Source organism: Pan troglodytes, chromosome 19, assembly GCF_028858775.2.
Source record: "Pan troglodytes isolate AG18354 chromosome 19, NHGRI_mPanTro3-v2.0_pri, whole genome shotgun sequence".
Taxonomy (NCBI): Eukaryota; Metazoa; Chordata; class Mammalia; order Primates; family Hominidae; genus Pan; species Pan troglodytes.
In genome coordinates this window covers 36,896,084-36,913,804 of record NC_072417.2, presented here as the reverse complement: position 1 = coordinate 36,913,804, position 17,721 = coordinate 36,896,084, and the positions used below count along the sequence as shown (strand labels likewise).

The window sequence follows — 17,721 nt, the reverse complement described above, 5'->3', positions numbered from 1 at the left end:
GCAGTGGCATGATCATAGCTCACTGCAGCCTTGACTTTTTGGGCTTGAATGACCCTGCTGCCTCAGCCTCCCAAGTAGCCAGGACCACAGGTGTGTGCCACCATGCCTGGCTAATTTTTAAATTTTTGTAGAGAGAGGATCTCACTGTGTTGCCCAGGCTGGTCTCAAACTCCTGGCCACAAGCAATTCTGCATCGGTCTCCCAAAGTGCTAGGATTACAGGTATGAGCCACTGTGCCCAGCTCCAGGGTGACCTTTAAAAGGTTCTTCATTGAACAATTATATTTCAGCTTCCTGCTTGTGCCAGGCACTGTGCTGAGTGTAGTATGCAAACCCCACCCTGCAGAGCCAGCATCTAGTAGCAGAGAGTTCATAAGCAAATAAAATGCATGGCGTGCTGGTGATAGGTATGGAGAAATCAAGTCAGGACACGGCGTAGGAGTGCGGGGACCAGCAGGACCTTGCCGAGCTAGTGATGTTTGAGGAAAGACCAAAAGGAAGATGCAGGAGGAGCTGTGAGGGGATCTGGAGAAGAGAGAAACAGCCCGTGAAGAGGCCCCAAGGCAGAACAGTGCCTGGTGTTTCACATTGTACAGGGCCTGTTTGTTTTTTGTTTTTGAGATGGGGTCTTGCTCTGTTGCCCAAGCTAGAGTGCAGTGGCATAATCTCAGCTCACTGCAACCTCCACCACCCGGGCTCAAGAGATCCTCCCACCTAAGCCTCCCGAGGAGCTGGGACTACAGGCGTGTGCCACCATGCCTGGCTAACTTTTTGTATTTTTGGTAGAGACAGGGTTTCACTATGTTGCCCAGGCTGGTCTGGAACTTCTGAGCCCAAGCAATCAGCCCGCTTCAGCCTCCCGAAGTGCTGGGATTACAGGTGTGCACCGCCACATCCAGCCCAGTGCAGAGCCTTTGTATGATACAGACTTTGGCTTTTGGTCGAGTGAGGTGGGAGCCACGGAGGGTTCTGAGCAGAGGAGGGAAGCGGCTGACTTAGATGCTCACAAGCGCCCTCTGGTGGCCATGGGGGAAACATACTGTAGACAGTTTCATTTTGCAAAGATTGTTCTCGCCTCGGGGTAGAGATTGGATGGGACAGGGGTGGCAGATAGATGGGGAGACGAGGTGTAGACAGTGAGGTGGGGAAGTGGGGTCCAGCCAGGAGATGATGGGGCTGGACCAGAGAAGCTGAGGAGTGGCGAGAGGTGAGTGGACTCTGAAGGAGTAGCCACAGGACCTGATGGGGCTGGATGTGATGTGAGGGGAGAGGGATCCAGGATGACTGTCCGGTTCCTGAGCACCTGGAGGGACTGGGCTGCCATCCGCTGAGCTGGAGGATGGGGCAGGGACTGGAGATGCCGCGAGAACCCTGCCCTGCCCGAGGACCATGTACCTGGGCCCTCTCTGGGCACGTGCTCTGTCTCTGCAAGGTAGGTCTGTTAGTCCCTGAGCAGCGATGGGGAAATAGGTTGAGAGAGGCCAAGTGCTTGCTCTGAAGCTACACAGCAGATTGAAATTCAGGAGCTTCGACTCTCAGCTGGGCCTTCATAGTCACCCCGGGGCCTGCAGCTTCCTTATGGACCTGCCGGATGCCTGAGGGCTTCCTGGAGGAGGCGGGCTCATGGGCGGCTGGGTTTGGGGAGTGGGCAGGAGGCAGGAGATGCAGCCAGAGGGCTGTGTGTGGAGGGGCTGGCTGCTGCCAGGAAGGGAGGAGACCATGAAGGGGGCTCAGATCCCAGATCCCCACCTTGGTTCCCCCCCACCCCACCCAAGGCACTCAGACTCCCACCCACTCAAGCGCGCAGAGGGTTGCCATGGCAACTGCAGGCTAGGGCAGGCTAGAGGCGCCCCCTCTCCCCCAGCAGCCGCTTCTCCTCCTGTTGCTCTCCCCATCTCCATCCCAGGGCACCCGAGGACAGAGTCTAGGCCTCAGTGGCCCACCCTGCCGCACCGACCCTTGACTTGAGACAGACGTAGGGTTTAGATGCGAACATACAGGCAGGTGTGCAGCCCCGTTTCCCATGGGTGAAATAGGGTCGCCTATGGCTGGGTGCAATGGATTCCTGGGTACACCTGTAATCCCAGCATTTTGAGAGGCTGAGGTGGGAGGATCGCTTGAGCCCAGGAATTCAAGACCAGCCTGGGCAACATGGTGAAACCTCATCTCTACAAAAAACACAAAAATTAGCCAGGCGGGGGTTTGTGTGCCTGTAGTCCCAGCTACTCAGGAGGCTGAGCTGGGAGGATCACTTGAGCCTGGGAGGATGAGGCTGCAGTGAGCTGAGAGTGCACCATTGCACTCCAGCCTGGGCAACAGAGCAAGATCCTGCTGTCTCAAAGGAAAAAAAAAAAAAAGAGAGAAAGAGAAGAAAGAAGGAAAGAAAAAGAAAGATACATAAGGTGACTGGAGACTACTGAGGTGCAAGGGGGGGACAGACACAGGTGTGGGCTCACCTGGCTTCCCAGGTGTAGAACGTCCAGGCGTGACCAGCTCTGAGGTTGCATAGACACTCAAATACAGTGTGGGCCTGGGGGTGGGGGCTCTTCTGGCCCCCCAGGATACCCCCACAGCTCATCAAGCCCAACCTGGGGAGCCAGCCCTCCCTGGGTTCAAGCCCCCTTACCAGTTGAGTGTCCCTGGGTATATCTCTTCAATGACAGGACCTCACTTTCCTCCTCTGTAACCTGTGGGTACAAGCATCTCTCCTTCCTAAATGGTTATTAGGATTACATGAGCTACATGTGGAAGCTGCTCGGGCTGGGACTTGGAGGTGTCCGCCACTGTCCCAGGCATCTCAGGTGGTTCCTTGCTGGAGAGCCCAGCTAGATGCCCACCCTGTCGTTTGCTGTTTCCTGTAAATGGTTTCTTTAAAGTTCTGCGGCTCAGGCCCTTGCCCCCATCTCTGCCTCCCTCCTCACTCTCTGTGTGTCCTGACTCCCTATATGAATTTCCTAGGCTCCCACAACAAATTACCACAGACAGGACAGCTTTAGCAACAGAGACTTTATTGGTTTTTTTGTTTATGTTTCAGAGATGGGGTCTTGCTCTATTGCCCAGGCTGAAGTGTAGTGGTGCGATCACAGGTCACTGCAGCCTCAACCTCCCGGGCTCAAGTGATCCTCCCACTTCAGCCTCCTGAGCAGCTGGGACTACAGGTGCATCCCGTCATGCCCAGCTACTTTTTTATATTTGTTTATAGAGCTGGGGTCTCACTGTGTTGCCCAGGCTCATCTCAAACTCTTGGGCTCAAGCAATTCTCCCGCCTTGGCCTCCCAAAGTGCTGGGATTACAGGCGTGAGCCACTGCAGCCAACAACAGAATTGTGTCGCCTCACAGCTCTGGAGGTTGGAAGTCCAAGATCAAGTTGTCGTCAGGGTTGGTTCCTTCTGGGAGCCTTCAGGGAGAATCCGTTGCAGGCCTGTCTCCTGGCTTCTTTTGGTCATTAACTGGCAATCTTCCCTGGCTTCTAGAAGCATCACTGTGATCTCTGCCTTCATGGTCACATGGTCTTCTGTGCATGTCTGTGTCCAGGTTTCTCCTTTGTATAAGGGCATCAGTTGTTGGATTAGGACCCACACTAATGACCTCATTTTAACTTGATTATCTCTGTAAGGACTCCAGATGTTCCCAACACAGTCACATTTGAGTTATCAGGAGTTGGGACTTTAACATATCTTTTGTATTTTTGACATGGGGTCCCACTCTCTTGCCCAGGCTAGAGTGCAGTGGTGCAATCAGAGCTCACTGCAGCCTCAACCTCCTGGGTTCAAGCAACCCTCCCACCTCAGCCTTCCCAGTAGCTGGGACTACAGGCACGTGCCACCGTGCTCGGTTAATTTTTGTGTTTTTTGTAGAGATGGGGGTCTCACTATGTTGCTCAGGCTGGTCTCAAACTCCAAGGCTCAAGTGATCCTCCCACCTTGGCCACCCAAAGTACTGGGGTTGTAGGTGTGAGCCACTGTGCACTGTGCCCAGCCTGACATTTTTTTTTTCTTTGGCGGTGGGGGTCGGGGGCTGTAATTCAATCTGTAACACCTCCCCCTCCAGAGGTCTCAGGGATGGTCAGGCCTGGGTCTCCCAGGGGACACCCACCACCTGCCAAGCTGAGGCTGGTCCCTGGGGGTGTCTGGAGCTTCCTAGGGGAGCCACGCTGGGGAGAGGGCGTCGTGCTCCTGGGGAACTCTCTGTACCCCTAAGGCAATGGCACCCTGCCTGTGGGGGTCAGGCGTGGCCCCCCAGGTCACAGGGCAGATGCCCCATCTCCAGCTATCCTCACTGCCATCCTTAGTCACTCCCCTGTGACTAAGTAAGTTTTTGCTTGGGGACCCACTGTGTGTTCAGGGGACCAGGAGACAGGAGTCAGGGAAACCAAGTTCCAGCCTCAGGAGTTTCCATTCTCCTGGGAGTAGAAAGAAAATCTAGAAGGCTGGGCGCGGTGGCTCATGCCTGTAATCTCAGCACTTTGGGAGGCCGAGGCGGGTGGATCACCTGAGGTTGGGAGTTCGAGAGCAGCCTGACCAATATGGCAAAACCCCATCTCTACTAAAAATACAAAAATTAGCCAGGTGTGGTGGCCTGTGACTGTAATCTCAGCTACTCAGGAGGCTGAGGCAGGAGAATCACTCGAGGTTCTTGAATCACTTGAGGCAGAGGTTGCAGTGAGCCAAGATCACGCCAATGCATTCCAGCCTGGGCGACAGAGCAAGACTCCGTCTCAAAACAAAACAAAGAAAAGGCGGGGAGCAGTGGCTCACGCCTGTAATCCCAACACTTTGGGAGATCAAGGCAGGCAGATCACCTGAGTTTGGGAGTTCAAGACCAGCCTGACCAACATGGCAAAACGTCGTCTCTACTAAAAATACAAAAATTAGGCAGGCGTGGTGGCGTGTGACTGTAATCCTAGCTACTCAGGAGGCTGAGGCAGGAGAATTGCTTGAACCTGGAAGGTGGAGATTGCAGTGAGCCGAGATCGTACCACTGCACTCCAGCCTGAGCGACAGAGTGAGACTCCATCTCAAAACATAAATAGATAAAATAAAATAAAGGAACTCTAGGAGTGGTCAAGTAAAAGTATAGAGCAGGGATGGGATGGATGAGGTTATGGACTAAATTGTATCTTCTCACCTCCCTCCCAAATGCAGAGGTTGAAGCCCTGACTCCCAGCGTGAGTGTATTTGGAGGTAGGCCCTTGAGGGAGGTAATTAAGGTTAAATGAGATCTTAAGGGTGGGGCCCCCTACTCTGAGAGGACTGGTATCCCAATAAGAAGAGAGAGGCCGGGGCTTGTGGCTCATGCCTGTAATCCCAGCACTTTGGGAGGCCAAGGCAGGAGGATCGCTTGAGGCCAGGAGCTCAAGACCAGCCTGGGCAACACAGTGAGACCCCATCTCTACAAAAAAAAAATCAAAAAAGTAGCTGGGCACAGGAGCACGCACCTGTAGCCCCAGCTACTCAGGAGGCTGAGGCGGGAGGATCGCATGAGCCTGGGAGGTTGAGACTGCAATGAGCCGGGATTGTGCCACTGCACTCCAGCCTGAGCAAGAGAGCCAGACCTTGTCTCAGAGAAAAAAAAAAAAAAAAAAGAGACAGCAGGGATCTGTCTCCCTTTATGCATGTCTAGAGAAGAGGCCCTGTGAGGTTATAGTGAGAAGGCGGAAGAGAATTTCCACAGAAACTGAATTCGCTGGCACCTTGATCTTGGCCTTCTGGCCTCCAGAACTAGGAGGAAGTAAATTTCTGCTGTGTAAGCCACGCAGTCTGTGGTACTTTGTTATGGCAGCCCGAGCTAATGGAGAAGGTGACAATGGGGACAAGGGATGCTTCACCCTGTCTATGTGCCAGGAGCATCCCGAGTGTCTCGTGTGTGAATTTGTCCTGTTGCACAGCTGCCCTCTGAGGTATCCCCGTTTTACCAAGAAGAAAACAGAGACACAAGAGGTCACAGCATGGCGAGGGATGCACAGGCAGGTGGTGACTGCAGGGCACTGTGATACAGGGTGGCGGACGCCCATGTCTGCGTCTCTGGGTAGGACACCTCTGAGTCTGAGGGACACAGATGGGGACAGGCTGAGGCTGCAGGGTGGGAACCCGCATGGCTGGAGGGAGACAAGGCGGGAGTCAGAGGTGTTGGAGGGGTTAAAGCAGAAGACCCACCACTCAACATTGTCTTTTGTTTTTGTTTTTGTTTTGAGACGGAGTCTTGCTCTGTCAGCCAGGCTAGAGTCGGTGGCGTGATCTTGGCTCACCGCAACCTCTGCCTGCCAGGTTCAAGCAATTCTCCTACCTCAGCCTTCCAAGTAGCTGAGATTACAGGTCCCCGCCATCACACTTGGCTAATTTTTGTATTTTTAATAGAGATGGGGTTTCACCATATTGGCCAGGCTGGTCTTGAACTCTTGACCTCAGGTGATCTGCCCTCCTCGGCCTCCCAAAGTGCTGGGATTACAGGCGTGAGCCACTGTGCCCGGCCAAGATTGTCTTTTAAAACACCCCTCTGGAATGGATGAACCTGGAGGACATTATGCTAAGTGAAATAAGCCAGACACAGAAAGACAAATAGTGCGTGACCTCACTTATCTGTGGAATCTAAAAAAGAATTGAACTCGTAGAAGCAGAGTAGAGCCGTGGTTATGGGGGTGAGGGCACAGGGGAAGGCGGGAGAGGTAGGTCAAAGGGTACAAGCTTTCAGCTTTCAGATAAACGTTTTAACAAGGCAGAATGGCTTGGGCCTGTAATCCCAGCACTTTGGGAGGCCAAGGCGGGAGCATTGCTTGACGCCAGGAGTGCAAGGCCAGCCTGAACAACATAGCAAGACCCTGTCTCCACAAAAAAATTTAAAATCAGCCAAGCATGGTGGCACACGCCTGTAATCCCAGCTACACGGAAGGCTGAGGTGGGCGGATCTCTTGAGCCCAGGAGTTCGAGGCTGCAGTGAGCTATGATGGTGCCACTGCACTCCAGCCTGGGCAACAGAGCAAGACCTCATCTCTAAAAAAAAAACTTCCAGAGACCTAAGGTACAGCATGGTGACTATAATTAATAATAGCAGGCCAAGTGTGGTGGCTCATACCTATAATCGCAGCACTTTGGGAGGCCGAGGCAGGCAGATTGCTTGAGCTCAAAAGTTTGAGACCAGCCTGGGCAACATGAGACCCCATCTCTACTAAAAATACAAAAATTAACCAGGCACGGTGGTGCCCACCTGTAGCCCCGGCCACTTGGGAGGCTGAGGCACGAGAATTGCTTGAACTGGGAGGGAGAAGTTGCAGTGAGCCAAGATTGCGCCACTGCACTCCAGCCTGGGTGACAGAGCAAGACTCCGTCTCAAAATAATAATAATAATTATTATTATAGCATACTGTTTTCTTGAAACTTGCTGAGGAATTAGACTCAAGTGTTCTCACCATGCACACCAGAAAGGTATCTAGGTGAGGTGTTGGATATGTTGTTAGTTAGCTTGGTTGTAGTAATCATTTCACAACACATAATGGATATCAAAATATCATGTAACCTTAAATATATGTAATTTCTATTTGTCAGTGATGCCTCAGTAAAGCTAGGGAGAAAATAAAAAGGACCCTTCTGTGCAACAGCCCACATATCCATTACCGATGACTGGATAAAGAAAACATGGTCCACCCATGCAGTGGAATACTATGCAGCCATAAAACGGAATGAAGCTCGGATCCAGGCTATAACGTAGGTGAGCCTTGGAAACGTGGCGCTGAGTGAGAAGCTGGACACAAAATAAGGCCAGGAATGGTGGCTCACACCTGTAATCCCAGCACTTTACGAGGCCAAGATGGGCAGATCACTTGAGTCCAGGAGTTTGAGGCCAGCCTGGGCAACATGACGAAATCCTGCCTCTACAAAAAATACAAAAATTAGCCAGGAGTTAATTTAGAGGGGTCATGTGACTATAGTCCCAGCTACTCAGGAGGCTGAGACGGGAGGATCACTTGAGCCTGGGAGGTGGAGGTTACAGTGAGCCGAGATTGGGCCACGGCACTCCAGCCTGGGCAACAGAGTGAGACCCCCATCTAACTGGGGGGGGGGGGGGGAAAGGCCACATAGCCTGTGATTCCATTTGTATGAAATGTCTAGAATAGGTAAATCCATGGAGACAGAAAGTAGACTATAAGTTACCAGGGCTGGGCGACGAGGGGAGTGGGCGTTATTGTTCAGTGGGTATGGAGTTTCTATTTGGGGTGATAAAAAAGTTTTGGAGGCTGGGCACAGTGGCTCATGCCTGTAATCCCAACACGTTGGGAGGCCGAGGCGGGTGGATCACTTGAGGTCAGGAGTTCCAGACTAGCCTGGCCAACATGGTGAAACCCCGTGTCTACTCATGGTGGTGGGCGCCTATAATCCCAGCTACTCAGGAGGCTGAGGCAGGAGAATCGCTTGAACCCGGGAGGTGGAAGTTGCAGTGAGCCAAGATTGTGCCACTGCACTCCAGCCCCGGTGACAAAGTGAGACTCCGTCTCAAAAAAAAAAAAAAAAAATGGAGGTGGTGCCTCTGGCTGCCAGGAGAGCCTGGACATCAGAGGCAAAGGGGCCAGAGGGCACTTGGGGAGTGGCCAGGGCCCAGGACTAGAGGGGCAGATGCTGAAGACAGATGTGTGGACCAACACTGGGGTGTTCTGGAAGTATACACAGCCCAAAGACTTACTCTTGAACTGGATTTAGGGGTGAGAGAAAGAGGAGTCAAGGCTTTCAGCTCCTGGGGTTCTGGCTGGAGGGCCCGGAAGGATGGTGGCACTGTGCACTGATGTAGGGGCTTGTATTGGTCTGGTTGGGCTGAAGATGCCTTGGAGTTCCCGGTGGAAGTATACATGGCTCAGGGGGGGCTCCACTCTGGAGTCTCAGCATTCTAGGGTGCAGCCTGGGAGGAAGAGAGGGACTGCCTCTTCCGTGGGTGTCTTTGTGCCCTGACTGGCGCCAGGCTGTGCACGGCACCCTCTGATGGGGCCTGTGTTGGCCCAGCGTGTACGTGCACTGCTCTCCTTACCAGAACCCTGCAGAATAGCAGCGCAGAGGGAACCAGGGCCAGGGAGGTGAGGAGACCAGCTCAAGGTCACACAGGGCACGTATAAGGCAAAATTGGGATCTAGACCCATGTGGATTCGCTGCCCACACAACTTGGCATCGGGTGGCTTCCCTGCCTTTTTTTTTTTTTTTTTTTTAATTAAGAGAGGGTCTTGCTCTGTTGCCCAGACTGGAGTGCAGTGGCAGGATCATAGCTTACTGCAGCCTTGCAAACTCCTGGGCTCAAGTGATCCTCTTGCCTCAGCCTCCCAAGTAGCTGGGTGCCACCACGCCAAATTAAAAAACAAAAAATTTGGCCGGGCGCTGTGGCTCACGCCTGTAATCCCAGCACTTTGAGAGGCCAAGGTGGGCTGATCACGAGGTCAAGAGATCGAGAACATCCTGGCCAACACGGTGAAACCCCGTCTCTACTAAAAATACAAAAAATAGCTGGGCGTGGTGGCGCATGCCTGTAGTCCCAGCTACTCAGGAGGCTGAGGCAGGAGGATCGCTTGAACCCAGGAGGCGGAGGTTGCAGTCAGCCGAGATCGTGCCACTGCACTCTAGTCTGGTGACAGAGTGAGACTCCGTCTCAAAAAAAAAAAATTTCTAGAGACATGTTGCCCAGGCTGGAGTGCAGTGGCACGATCATAGCTCACTGCAGCCTTGAACTCCTGGGCTGAAGTGATCCACCCACCTTAGCCTCCCAAAGCACTGGGATCACAGGCATGAGTCACCGTACAAATCCAGCCATTTTTACTTCCCCTAACCAGTTCCTCTGCTAGGATGCCTGTTGCAGTGTGAAAGAAAGCGCTTGGAGACCCTGGGAGGGGAGTACTCCTCAGCTTGGGAACACTGCCTCCACTGAACCTTTCTGTGGCTGGGCAGTTGGGGGAGAAATGAGGAAGTTGAAATAAGGAAGCCACTCCCCATCCCTAAAATAACATGCTGGAAAATGATCTGAAAGTGACACTGGCCATGTCTAGTCACAGATGTTGGGGGAGATGCGGATGGGGGCTGGTGGCGGCTGGGGGAGTAACACGCTGTAAAATGATCTGAAAGTGACACCAGCCGTGTCTAGTCAGGGATGTGGGGGGAGATGCGGATGGGGGCTGGAGGTGGCTGGGGGGTATTTACTGAAGAAGCTGGGGCAGTGGAGAGGGAGCTGGTATCAGGAGTGGGCATGAGAGGGGAAGCGGGCAGAGAGCTACAGGGCTGGAGAGGGGGTGTTCAGGGCTGTCTTGCAGATATTATCCTCCCATTTCCCATGTGAGGAGACTGAGGTCTGGACCAGGTGTCCTGCCCTGTGGGGATCTTTATTTATTGAGGGCCTGTGCCGATTTGTTTTATTTTATTTATTTATTTTTGAGACAGTCTGGCTCTGTTGCCCAGGCTGGAGTGCAATGGCACAATCTCGGCTCACTGCAACCTCTACCTCTCGGGTTCAACCAATTCTTGTGCCTCAGCCTCCCGAGTAGCTGGGATTACAGGCACCCGCCACCACGCCCGGCTAATTTTTTGGTATTTTTAGTAGAGACGGGGTTTCACCATGTTGGCCAGGCTGGTCTCGAACTCCTGACCTCTGGTGATCCACCCGCCTCGGCTTCCCAAAGTGCTGGGATTACAGGCATGAGCCACCGTGCCCAGCCGTGTGCTGATTTGTAAGGGCCTCTCTCAAGAAGCTCGTGTTGATAAAAAGGTAATTTCAGGTGCTCACTTGAGAGCTGTGAATTAAAAACAGGGAAAAGGATGGCGGGTGAGGGCAGCAGGCGAGGACTGTTTTGTTTGCAGGGGGCCAGGGTAGGTCACTCTGCAGCGGTGACCTTGCGGCTGAGCCCTGAACAATGAGCAGCCGCAGCCAACATGCAGGGATCCTGCTTGGGGGCTGGAACTGGAATGTTGAATGTTTCAGGAACAGGAGGGAGGACAGAATGGGGCTTGGAGAGCTTGGTGGCACCAGTTCACCCACAGCCTCTGGGCTCTAGTGAGGAAATGAGACCCCAGCAGAGACCAGGGGGTCAGTTAATGTTCGGATCAACATCATTATGTGGTCCCTTAGCTCTGAGTGAAGGGCGGATTGGGAGGTGGGCAAGGAGGCCAGGACAACATACAGGTGACATAGGATGGTGGCATGGGCCTGGGTGCTGTGCTTAGAGCCAGAAGTGGGCAGGTCGCGAGATACTTGAGAGGCAGAGCCCACAGGACTTGCTGATGGCTTCTGTGAGGGGGATGACAGGGAAGGTGAGGAATCAAGGCAGAGTCTCAGCTTTGGGATCTGAGATTCATTCAACAAATAATTAATTCATTGCCGCGTGCCAGGCCTATTCTAAAAGTTGAGTATATGAAGACAACAGTGGTGATGGCCTCACGCAGTAATCCCAGCACTTTGGGATGTTGAGGCAGGAGGATCTCTTGAGGCCAGAAGTTCATGTTCAGCCTGGGCAACATAGCAAGACCTCATCTTTGCAAAATAAAATAAATTAGCTGGACGTGATGGCGCATACCTGTGGTCTCAGCTACTAGGGAGGCCGAGGCGGGAGGATCGCTTGAGCCTGGGAGGTGGAGGCTGCAGTGAGCCATGATTTCACCACTGCACTCCAGCCTGAGTGACAGAGCAAGACCCTATCTCTAAAAAAAAAAAAGTAAAAGTTGGGGATACGGCCACCATGAGCAAAACAGTTCAATGATCCCTGCCCCATGAAGAGGACATTCTATACACCAGGTGAATAGTTCCATCTGAGCAATGGCCTGAAGGAGCCGGCCATGTGGACAGTGGGTTGGCAGAAGCCACAGGTGGAGGAAGCGACAGGTGCAAAGGCCCTGGGGCAAGGCCTGCTGTGGTCCAGGAATAGCAGGAGTGGCTGGAGCAGACATGGGGTCAGGGAGCTAACTGGGCCAATTACAAGGGTTTTGGTTTTCAGCAGGGAAATGGTAGTGGGGGCTCTGATGAGAAATTCCAGGCTGGACATAAGAGATTTGAAAGTGCTGGCTCAATGATGGTACTGAGAGCCCAGGACAGCCTGAGATGGGACTGGCTGGGATGACAGCTGGATGTGACAAGAGCAGGGGTTCCCATGCTGGAGGGCCCGCCTCAGAGAATGTGTGTTTCTGGCCAGCACAGTGGCTCACGCCTGTAATCCCAGCACTTTGGGCAGCCGAGGCAGGCGGATCACGAGGTCAGGAGATCGAGACCAGCCTGGCCAACATGGTGAAACCCTGTCTCTAATAAAAACACAAAAAATTAGCCAGGCGTGGTGGCGAGCGCCTGTAATCCCAGCTACTCTGGAGGCTGAGGCAGGAGAATCGCTTGAACCCGGGAGGCGCAGGTTGTAGGGAGACGAAATCGCGCCACTGGCACTCCTGCCTGGGCGACAGAGGGAGGCTGCGTCTCAAAAAAAAAAAAAAAAAAAAAAAGCAAGACTCGCAAAACACCGGATTCCTTCTCAGCTTTCTGAGCTGAAAAGCTATAGATCCTCAAGAAGAGAAGAGTGTATGTAAGGACTTCTCAACCAGTTTACCTCTCTGACCACTCTTACGGTGTTTGGGGGCAAAAAACTAAGGATCTAGACTCCCTAAACCGCTCGCTGGGTCTTTCTCTCCCCACAATGCACCGGGGCCAGCAGGAAGGCCGCTCCGACCCCTAATTTTCCCGCGAATTCAGTTCAAAGAGGCGGCCGGGCCCGCGATCGGCAGCGCGCACGGGCCAACCAAGCCGCGCCTCCGCGTGACTGACGGGGGAATCCGCGGGCCAACGGGCTGGGCGGCCCGGCGGCGCGCGCTCCCGCCGGCCAATCAGAGCGCCGGGCGAGGGAAGTGGGCGGAGCGAGGCCAGGGCAGGGTGAGCGGCCTCCGTAGCGGAGCGGGGCTCTGAGGAGACACTTTTTTTTCCTCCCTCCTTCCCTCCTCTCCTCCTGCCTTCCCTTCCCCTTTCCTCCCCTCTCTCCTCCTTCCCCCCTCGGTCAGCCGGAGCCTGCTGGGGCGAGCGGTTGGTATTGCAGGCGCTTACTCTCCGGGGCCGCCCGGCGAGTAGCTGGCCGGTGGAGGAGGCAGGGACCGCGATGGCGCCTCAGAAGCAGGGCGGTGGGGGAGGGGGCGGCTCGGGGCCCAGCGCGGGGTCCGGGGGAGGCGGCTTCGGGGGTTCGGCGGCGACGGCTTCGAGCGGCAAATCCGGCGGCGGGGGCTGTGGAGGCGGTGGCAGTTACTCGGCCTCCGCCTCCGCGGCGTTACCGGTGAAGAAGTCGAAAATGGAGCACGTCCAGGCTGACCAGGAGCTTTTCCTCCAGGCCTTTGAGAGTGAGTGCGTGCGAGGCTTTGAGGGCAGGAAGACCTACTCTGCCAACACCGGGGATGGGACACTGCTGGGCCCCCTTCCTCCTCGGGAGTCCACTTGTGTGGTAGTGGAGGGAGGAATTGAGGGGATGTCCCCCTTTCGGAGATTACGTCTCCAGGGGATCCGGAGTCCAGGGCCTTGGGAGAGCTGGAAAAGAGAGTCCGGGTGGGTTCTTGACTCCCCCAAGATTGACGCAAGAGGCTCGGGACTGGGGCCCCACGTTCAGAGCAGGCGGCTTTTAGATGAGGAGGTAGCAGTTGAACTGAGCCGCAGTCACATCCCGAGACTGGTTCGTTTTCTTTCATGCCTTTCGGACTCTATAAATACAGGGATTTCGGTTGTAGCTTTTGAGGGGCAAAATGAAGCCTGTGAAGGGATAAGTGCAGTGGAACCGAAGAAATTGTCCTTAGTCTGAAATGCCTTCGCGCTAACTTGGTGCTGCAGGTTCATATGGCACCTTTGGATGCTTAAAACCCTTCAAATCTATCCACCCATTTTGTGGATATGTAAACTGAGCCAGAGAGTGGTCAAGCATCTTCTCTGGAGACGACCCCGGAATTCTGCTTTTTCTACCTGGCTTACAGAACATTTTCTTGCGTCAATTTCTGTTTCTAAGTTCTGTCTGGAGGGTGAAACTGACTTATTTGGAAAGGAGAGCAAGGTGTCTGGAAACAAACAATAGAATTTATTAAAAACATCGTGACTATAAATAATCCTGATTGTTCTTTAAGGAATGTTATATCCTGATTGGTTTCCTTTTTTGCTTTTGTGTGTTATAATTTGGGTGATCTTTAATAGCTAAATAATCTTACAGAAACTTGAATAAACTTGGCTCTACCGCCCAGTGTCCTTATTTACAATTTCACTGTGGCATATATTAAGGGCATGGTATCAGCTGTGCTTAGAAAGACGTATTACGTTGTTTAATACCCTTCCTTCATTCTCTCTCATTAGTGCTTCATGAAATTCTAATTGGAACTTAATAGAAGGAATTTCAGTTTTTATGGAAACGAATATTGAACCTGCTTCAGAGAGATTCACATTATTCACATATTATATTTCTTAATATACTTTGAAATATCTGGAGAGGCTTTAATTGGAAATAGGATGGAGAACTGAAGGGCAGTGGTGACAATAATGATACTTGTTTGTACCCCTTCTAAAGTATCTCATCTCCCTTTAGTTAATTTAAAATAAAACTAACCAATTGAAGATTTAGGTGGAAATTTTAAAAGTTCTTTCTGAATGTTAAGAGAAGACACATCCTCCAAGAAAGTTTTAAGTATTTGCGTTCTGATGAGTCGACCTCAGGGAAGTCAAGTGTCATTAAGAGCTAGATCTGGTCATAAAACAACTTGAAGTTGTTTACTGGAAAGTTTAAATACTTGAATGTGATTATTCACATGGTTATTTCTATTTGGTTTATTCTGATACTGCTGTATAATGACAACGTGATACTAATAGGTCATTAATGTAACTAATAGTATATGTATTTTTCATCCACTTAAGTCCTGTATAACAAGTTACATTTTAACTAATTTGAAATTTAATTCAACTCATTTTAAGCGTTAGACGGTTTTGTGAATCTGTCAATTGTTTAAAAAATGTATTGAGATAATATTTATATTGAACAAAATAGATACAACTTTAAATTATAATTAGGAATATTTATTGAGAATTTTTGCTGCAGTTTGTGTCCGAGATTTATTTCAACATTGACTGACTTTTGAGTGCAGTGGATCCCACCTGTAATCCTAGCTACTCTGGAGGCTGAGGCAGGAGGATCTGTTGAGCCCACGAGTTTGAGACCAGCCTGGGCAACATATCAAGACCCCTTTTCAAAAAAAGAAAAAAAAAATCTTGACTGACTTTCATCATACCTGTATTAGGAATGTCTGGATCTGTATTAGGATGTCATCATATCTGTATTAGGATGTCATCATATCTGTATTAGGATGTCATCATATCTGTATTAGGATGTATTAGGATTCTGTTTTGGCTGACTACTATTTTTTTTTTTGAGACGGAGTTTCGCTCTTTGTTGCCCAGGCTGGAGTGCAATGACGCAATCTCGGCTCACGGCAATCTCCGCCTCCCAGGTTCAAGTGATTCTCCTGCCTCAGCCTCCCAAGTAGCTGGGATTACAGGCATGCGCCGCCCCTATGCCTGGCTATTTTTGTATATTTGGTGGAGACAGGGTTTCTCCATGTTGGTCAGGCTGGTCTCGAACTCCCGACCTTAGGTGATCTGCCCACCTTGGCCTCCCAAAGTGCTGGGAATACAGGCATGAGCCACCGCGCCTGGCCGGCTGACTACAAATTTTTTAAGTGACCATTTAAAAAGTGAAATTTTCATCTTGTTTGGCATCAATCAATAGTTCTTTTGTTGACTCCAGCTACCTATTACAGCTGCTTTTTGGAAGAAAATCGGTTATAAATAGTTTAAATTAGCTAAGTTAAATGAGTACAACTACTTCTCTTGAGTTCTGCTTGGTAACAATAACTATCTTAGAAAGGCTTAAGAAAAATATTGTAGAGAACCTTCAGTATAAAAAGCGTAGATGAACTTTGTGAATGTATGCCATTGATTGAATACCTTTTGATCTTACTGTGCATACTAACTTTCTTGATGTAAATATTTAGTGCGATATAAATATTTAGTGCGTGATTTCCATAGCAGATGACAAGTTTATATTGATTATAACATGGTCTCGGTTGATATTTTTCTGACAAGTAAGTTTAGATCATGTTTGGATTTTGTTTCCTATTACCTAGAGCCAACACAGATCTATAGATTTCTTCGAACTCGGAATCTCATAGCAGTAAGTAGTCAACAAAATTCATCAATATTATTTCTCTCTTATAACTGCATCTGTATTCAATTTTAACATTTTTAAAACTCTTTTTGTAGCCAATATTTTTGCACAGAACTCTTACTTACATGTCTCATCGAAACTCCAGAACAAACATCAAAAGGTACATTTTATGAATCTTATTTCAAGTTGATCAAACCATGTTTTATTTTAAAGTACTATTTCTCAAAATTAAAAAAAAGAACAAAAATAAGTACTATTTCTAACTAAATATTTAATATGAAAACTGAAGTGAGAGAGTGACTGGTTGAATTGGTTGCACAGTGGTTTTCAATAGTATAATCTTTGTAAGTCTCAGGTTGTTATTAGCTTTTTTTTTTCCCCCCTAATAGAAATGAGGCTGGGTGTGGTGGCTCATGCCTATAATCCCAGCACTTTGGGAGGCCAAGTTGGGCGGATCACTTGAGGGCAGGAGTTTGAGACCAGTTTGGCCAACATGGCAAAACCCTATCTCTACTAAAACAAAAATTAGCCGGGCGTGGTGGTGTGTGCCTGTAATCCCAATTACTTGGGAGGCTGAGGCAGGAGAAGTGCTTGAGCCCGGGAGGTGGAGGTTGCAGTGAGCCGAGATTGCGCCGTTGCACTTCAGCCTGGGCAACAGAGTGAGACTCTACCTCAAAGAAAAAAAAAAAAGAACTGATTTTAGTAGTTAAGTGAATAAAGTGATTTTACTGATTATATTTTTACTCTGTGCCATGGGTTATTTCTCTTTTTTTTGTTTGTTTGTTTGTTTGTTTGACACAGAGTCTCTGTTGTCCAGGTTGGAGTGCAGTGGCACGATCTCGGCTCACTGCAAGCTCCGCCTCCTGGGTTCATGCCATTCTCCTGCCTCAGCCTCATTTTTTTTTTTTTATTGTTGTTTTGTTTTGTTTTTGTTTTCTTGAGAGAAGTCTCACTCTTGTCCCCCAGGCTGGAGTGTAATGGTGCAATCTCGGCTCACTGTGACCTCTGTCTCCTGGGTTTAAACGATTCTCCTGCCTCAGCTTCTGAAGTAGCTGGGATTACAGGCGCCTGCCACCACACCTGGCTAAGTTTTGTATTTTTAGTAGAGACGGGGTTTCCCCCATGTTGGCCAGGCTGGTCTCGAACTCCTGACCTCAGGTGATCCACCCGCCTCGGCCTTCTGAAGTGCTAGGATTACAGGCATGAGCCACCGTGCCTGGCCTTTTTTTTTTTTTTTTTTTTTGAAACGGAGTCTCGCTCTGTCTCCCAGGCTGGAGTGCAGTGGCGCAACCTCGGCTCACTGCAACCTCCGCCTCCCAGATTCAAGAGATTCTCCTGCTTCAGCCTCCCGAGTAGCTTGGACTATAGGCGCGTGCCACCATGCTTGGCTAATTTTTTTCTATTTTTGGTAGAGACGGGGTTTCTCTGTGTTAGCCAGGATGGTCTCTATCTCCTGACGTCAGGATCCGCCTGCCTCAGCCTCCCAAAGTGCTGGCATTACAGGAGTGAGCCACCATGCCCAGCCTGGCCTTCTTTTTCTTTTTTTGA

At 50.7% G+C, this 17,721-nt stretch overlaps 1 protein-coding gene across 4 annotated transcripts in view; it reads left to right on the top strand.

Annotated features, from left to right (window-relative positions):
- The first annotated feature begins 12,843 nt into the window (after window positions 1-12,843).
- Window positions 12,844-17,721, top strand: part of LOC748524 (polycomb protein SUZ12-like) — a 44,137-nt gene continuing 39,259 nt past the window's right edge. For 2 of the 4 annotated variants that reach the window (XM_063798741.1, XM_024350386.3), the window contains exons 1-3: window positions 12,935-13,321; window positions 16,133-16,179; window positions 16,269-16,333. In XM_063798741.1, the coding sequence (XP_063654811.1) occupies window positions 13,087-13,321; window positions 16,133-16,179; window positions 16,269-16,333 (347 nt within the window). In that variant the 5' untranslated portion in view covers window positions 12,935-13,086. Of the gene's footprint in view, window positions 13,322-16,132; window positions 16,180-16,268; window positions 16,334-17,721 lie in introns of all 4 variants that reach the window. The other 2 variants (XM_063798740.1, XM_063798742.1) reach the window with 2 other exon arrangements.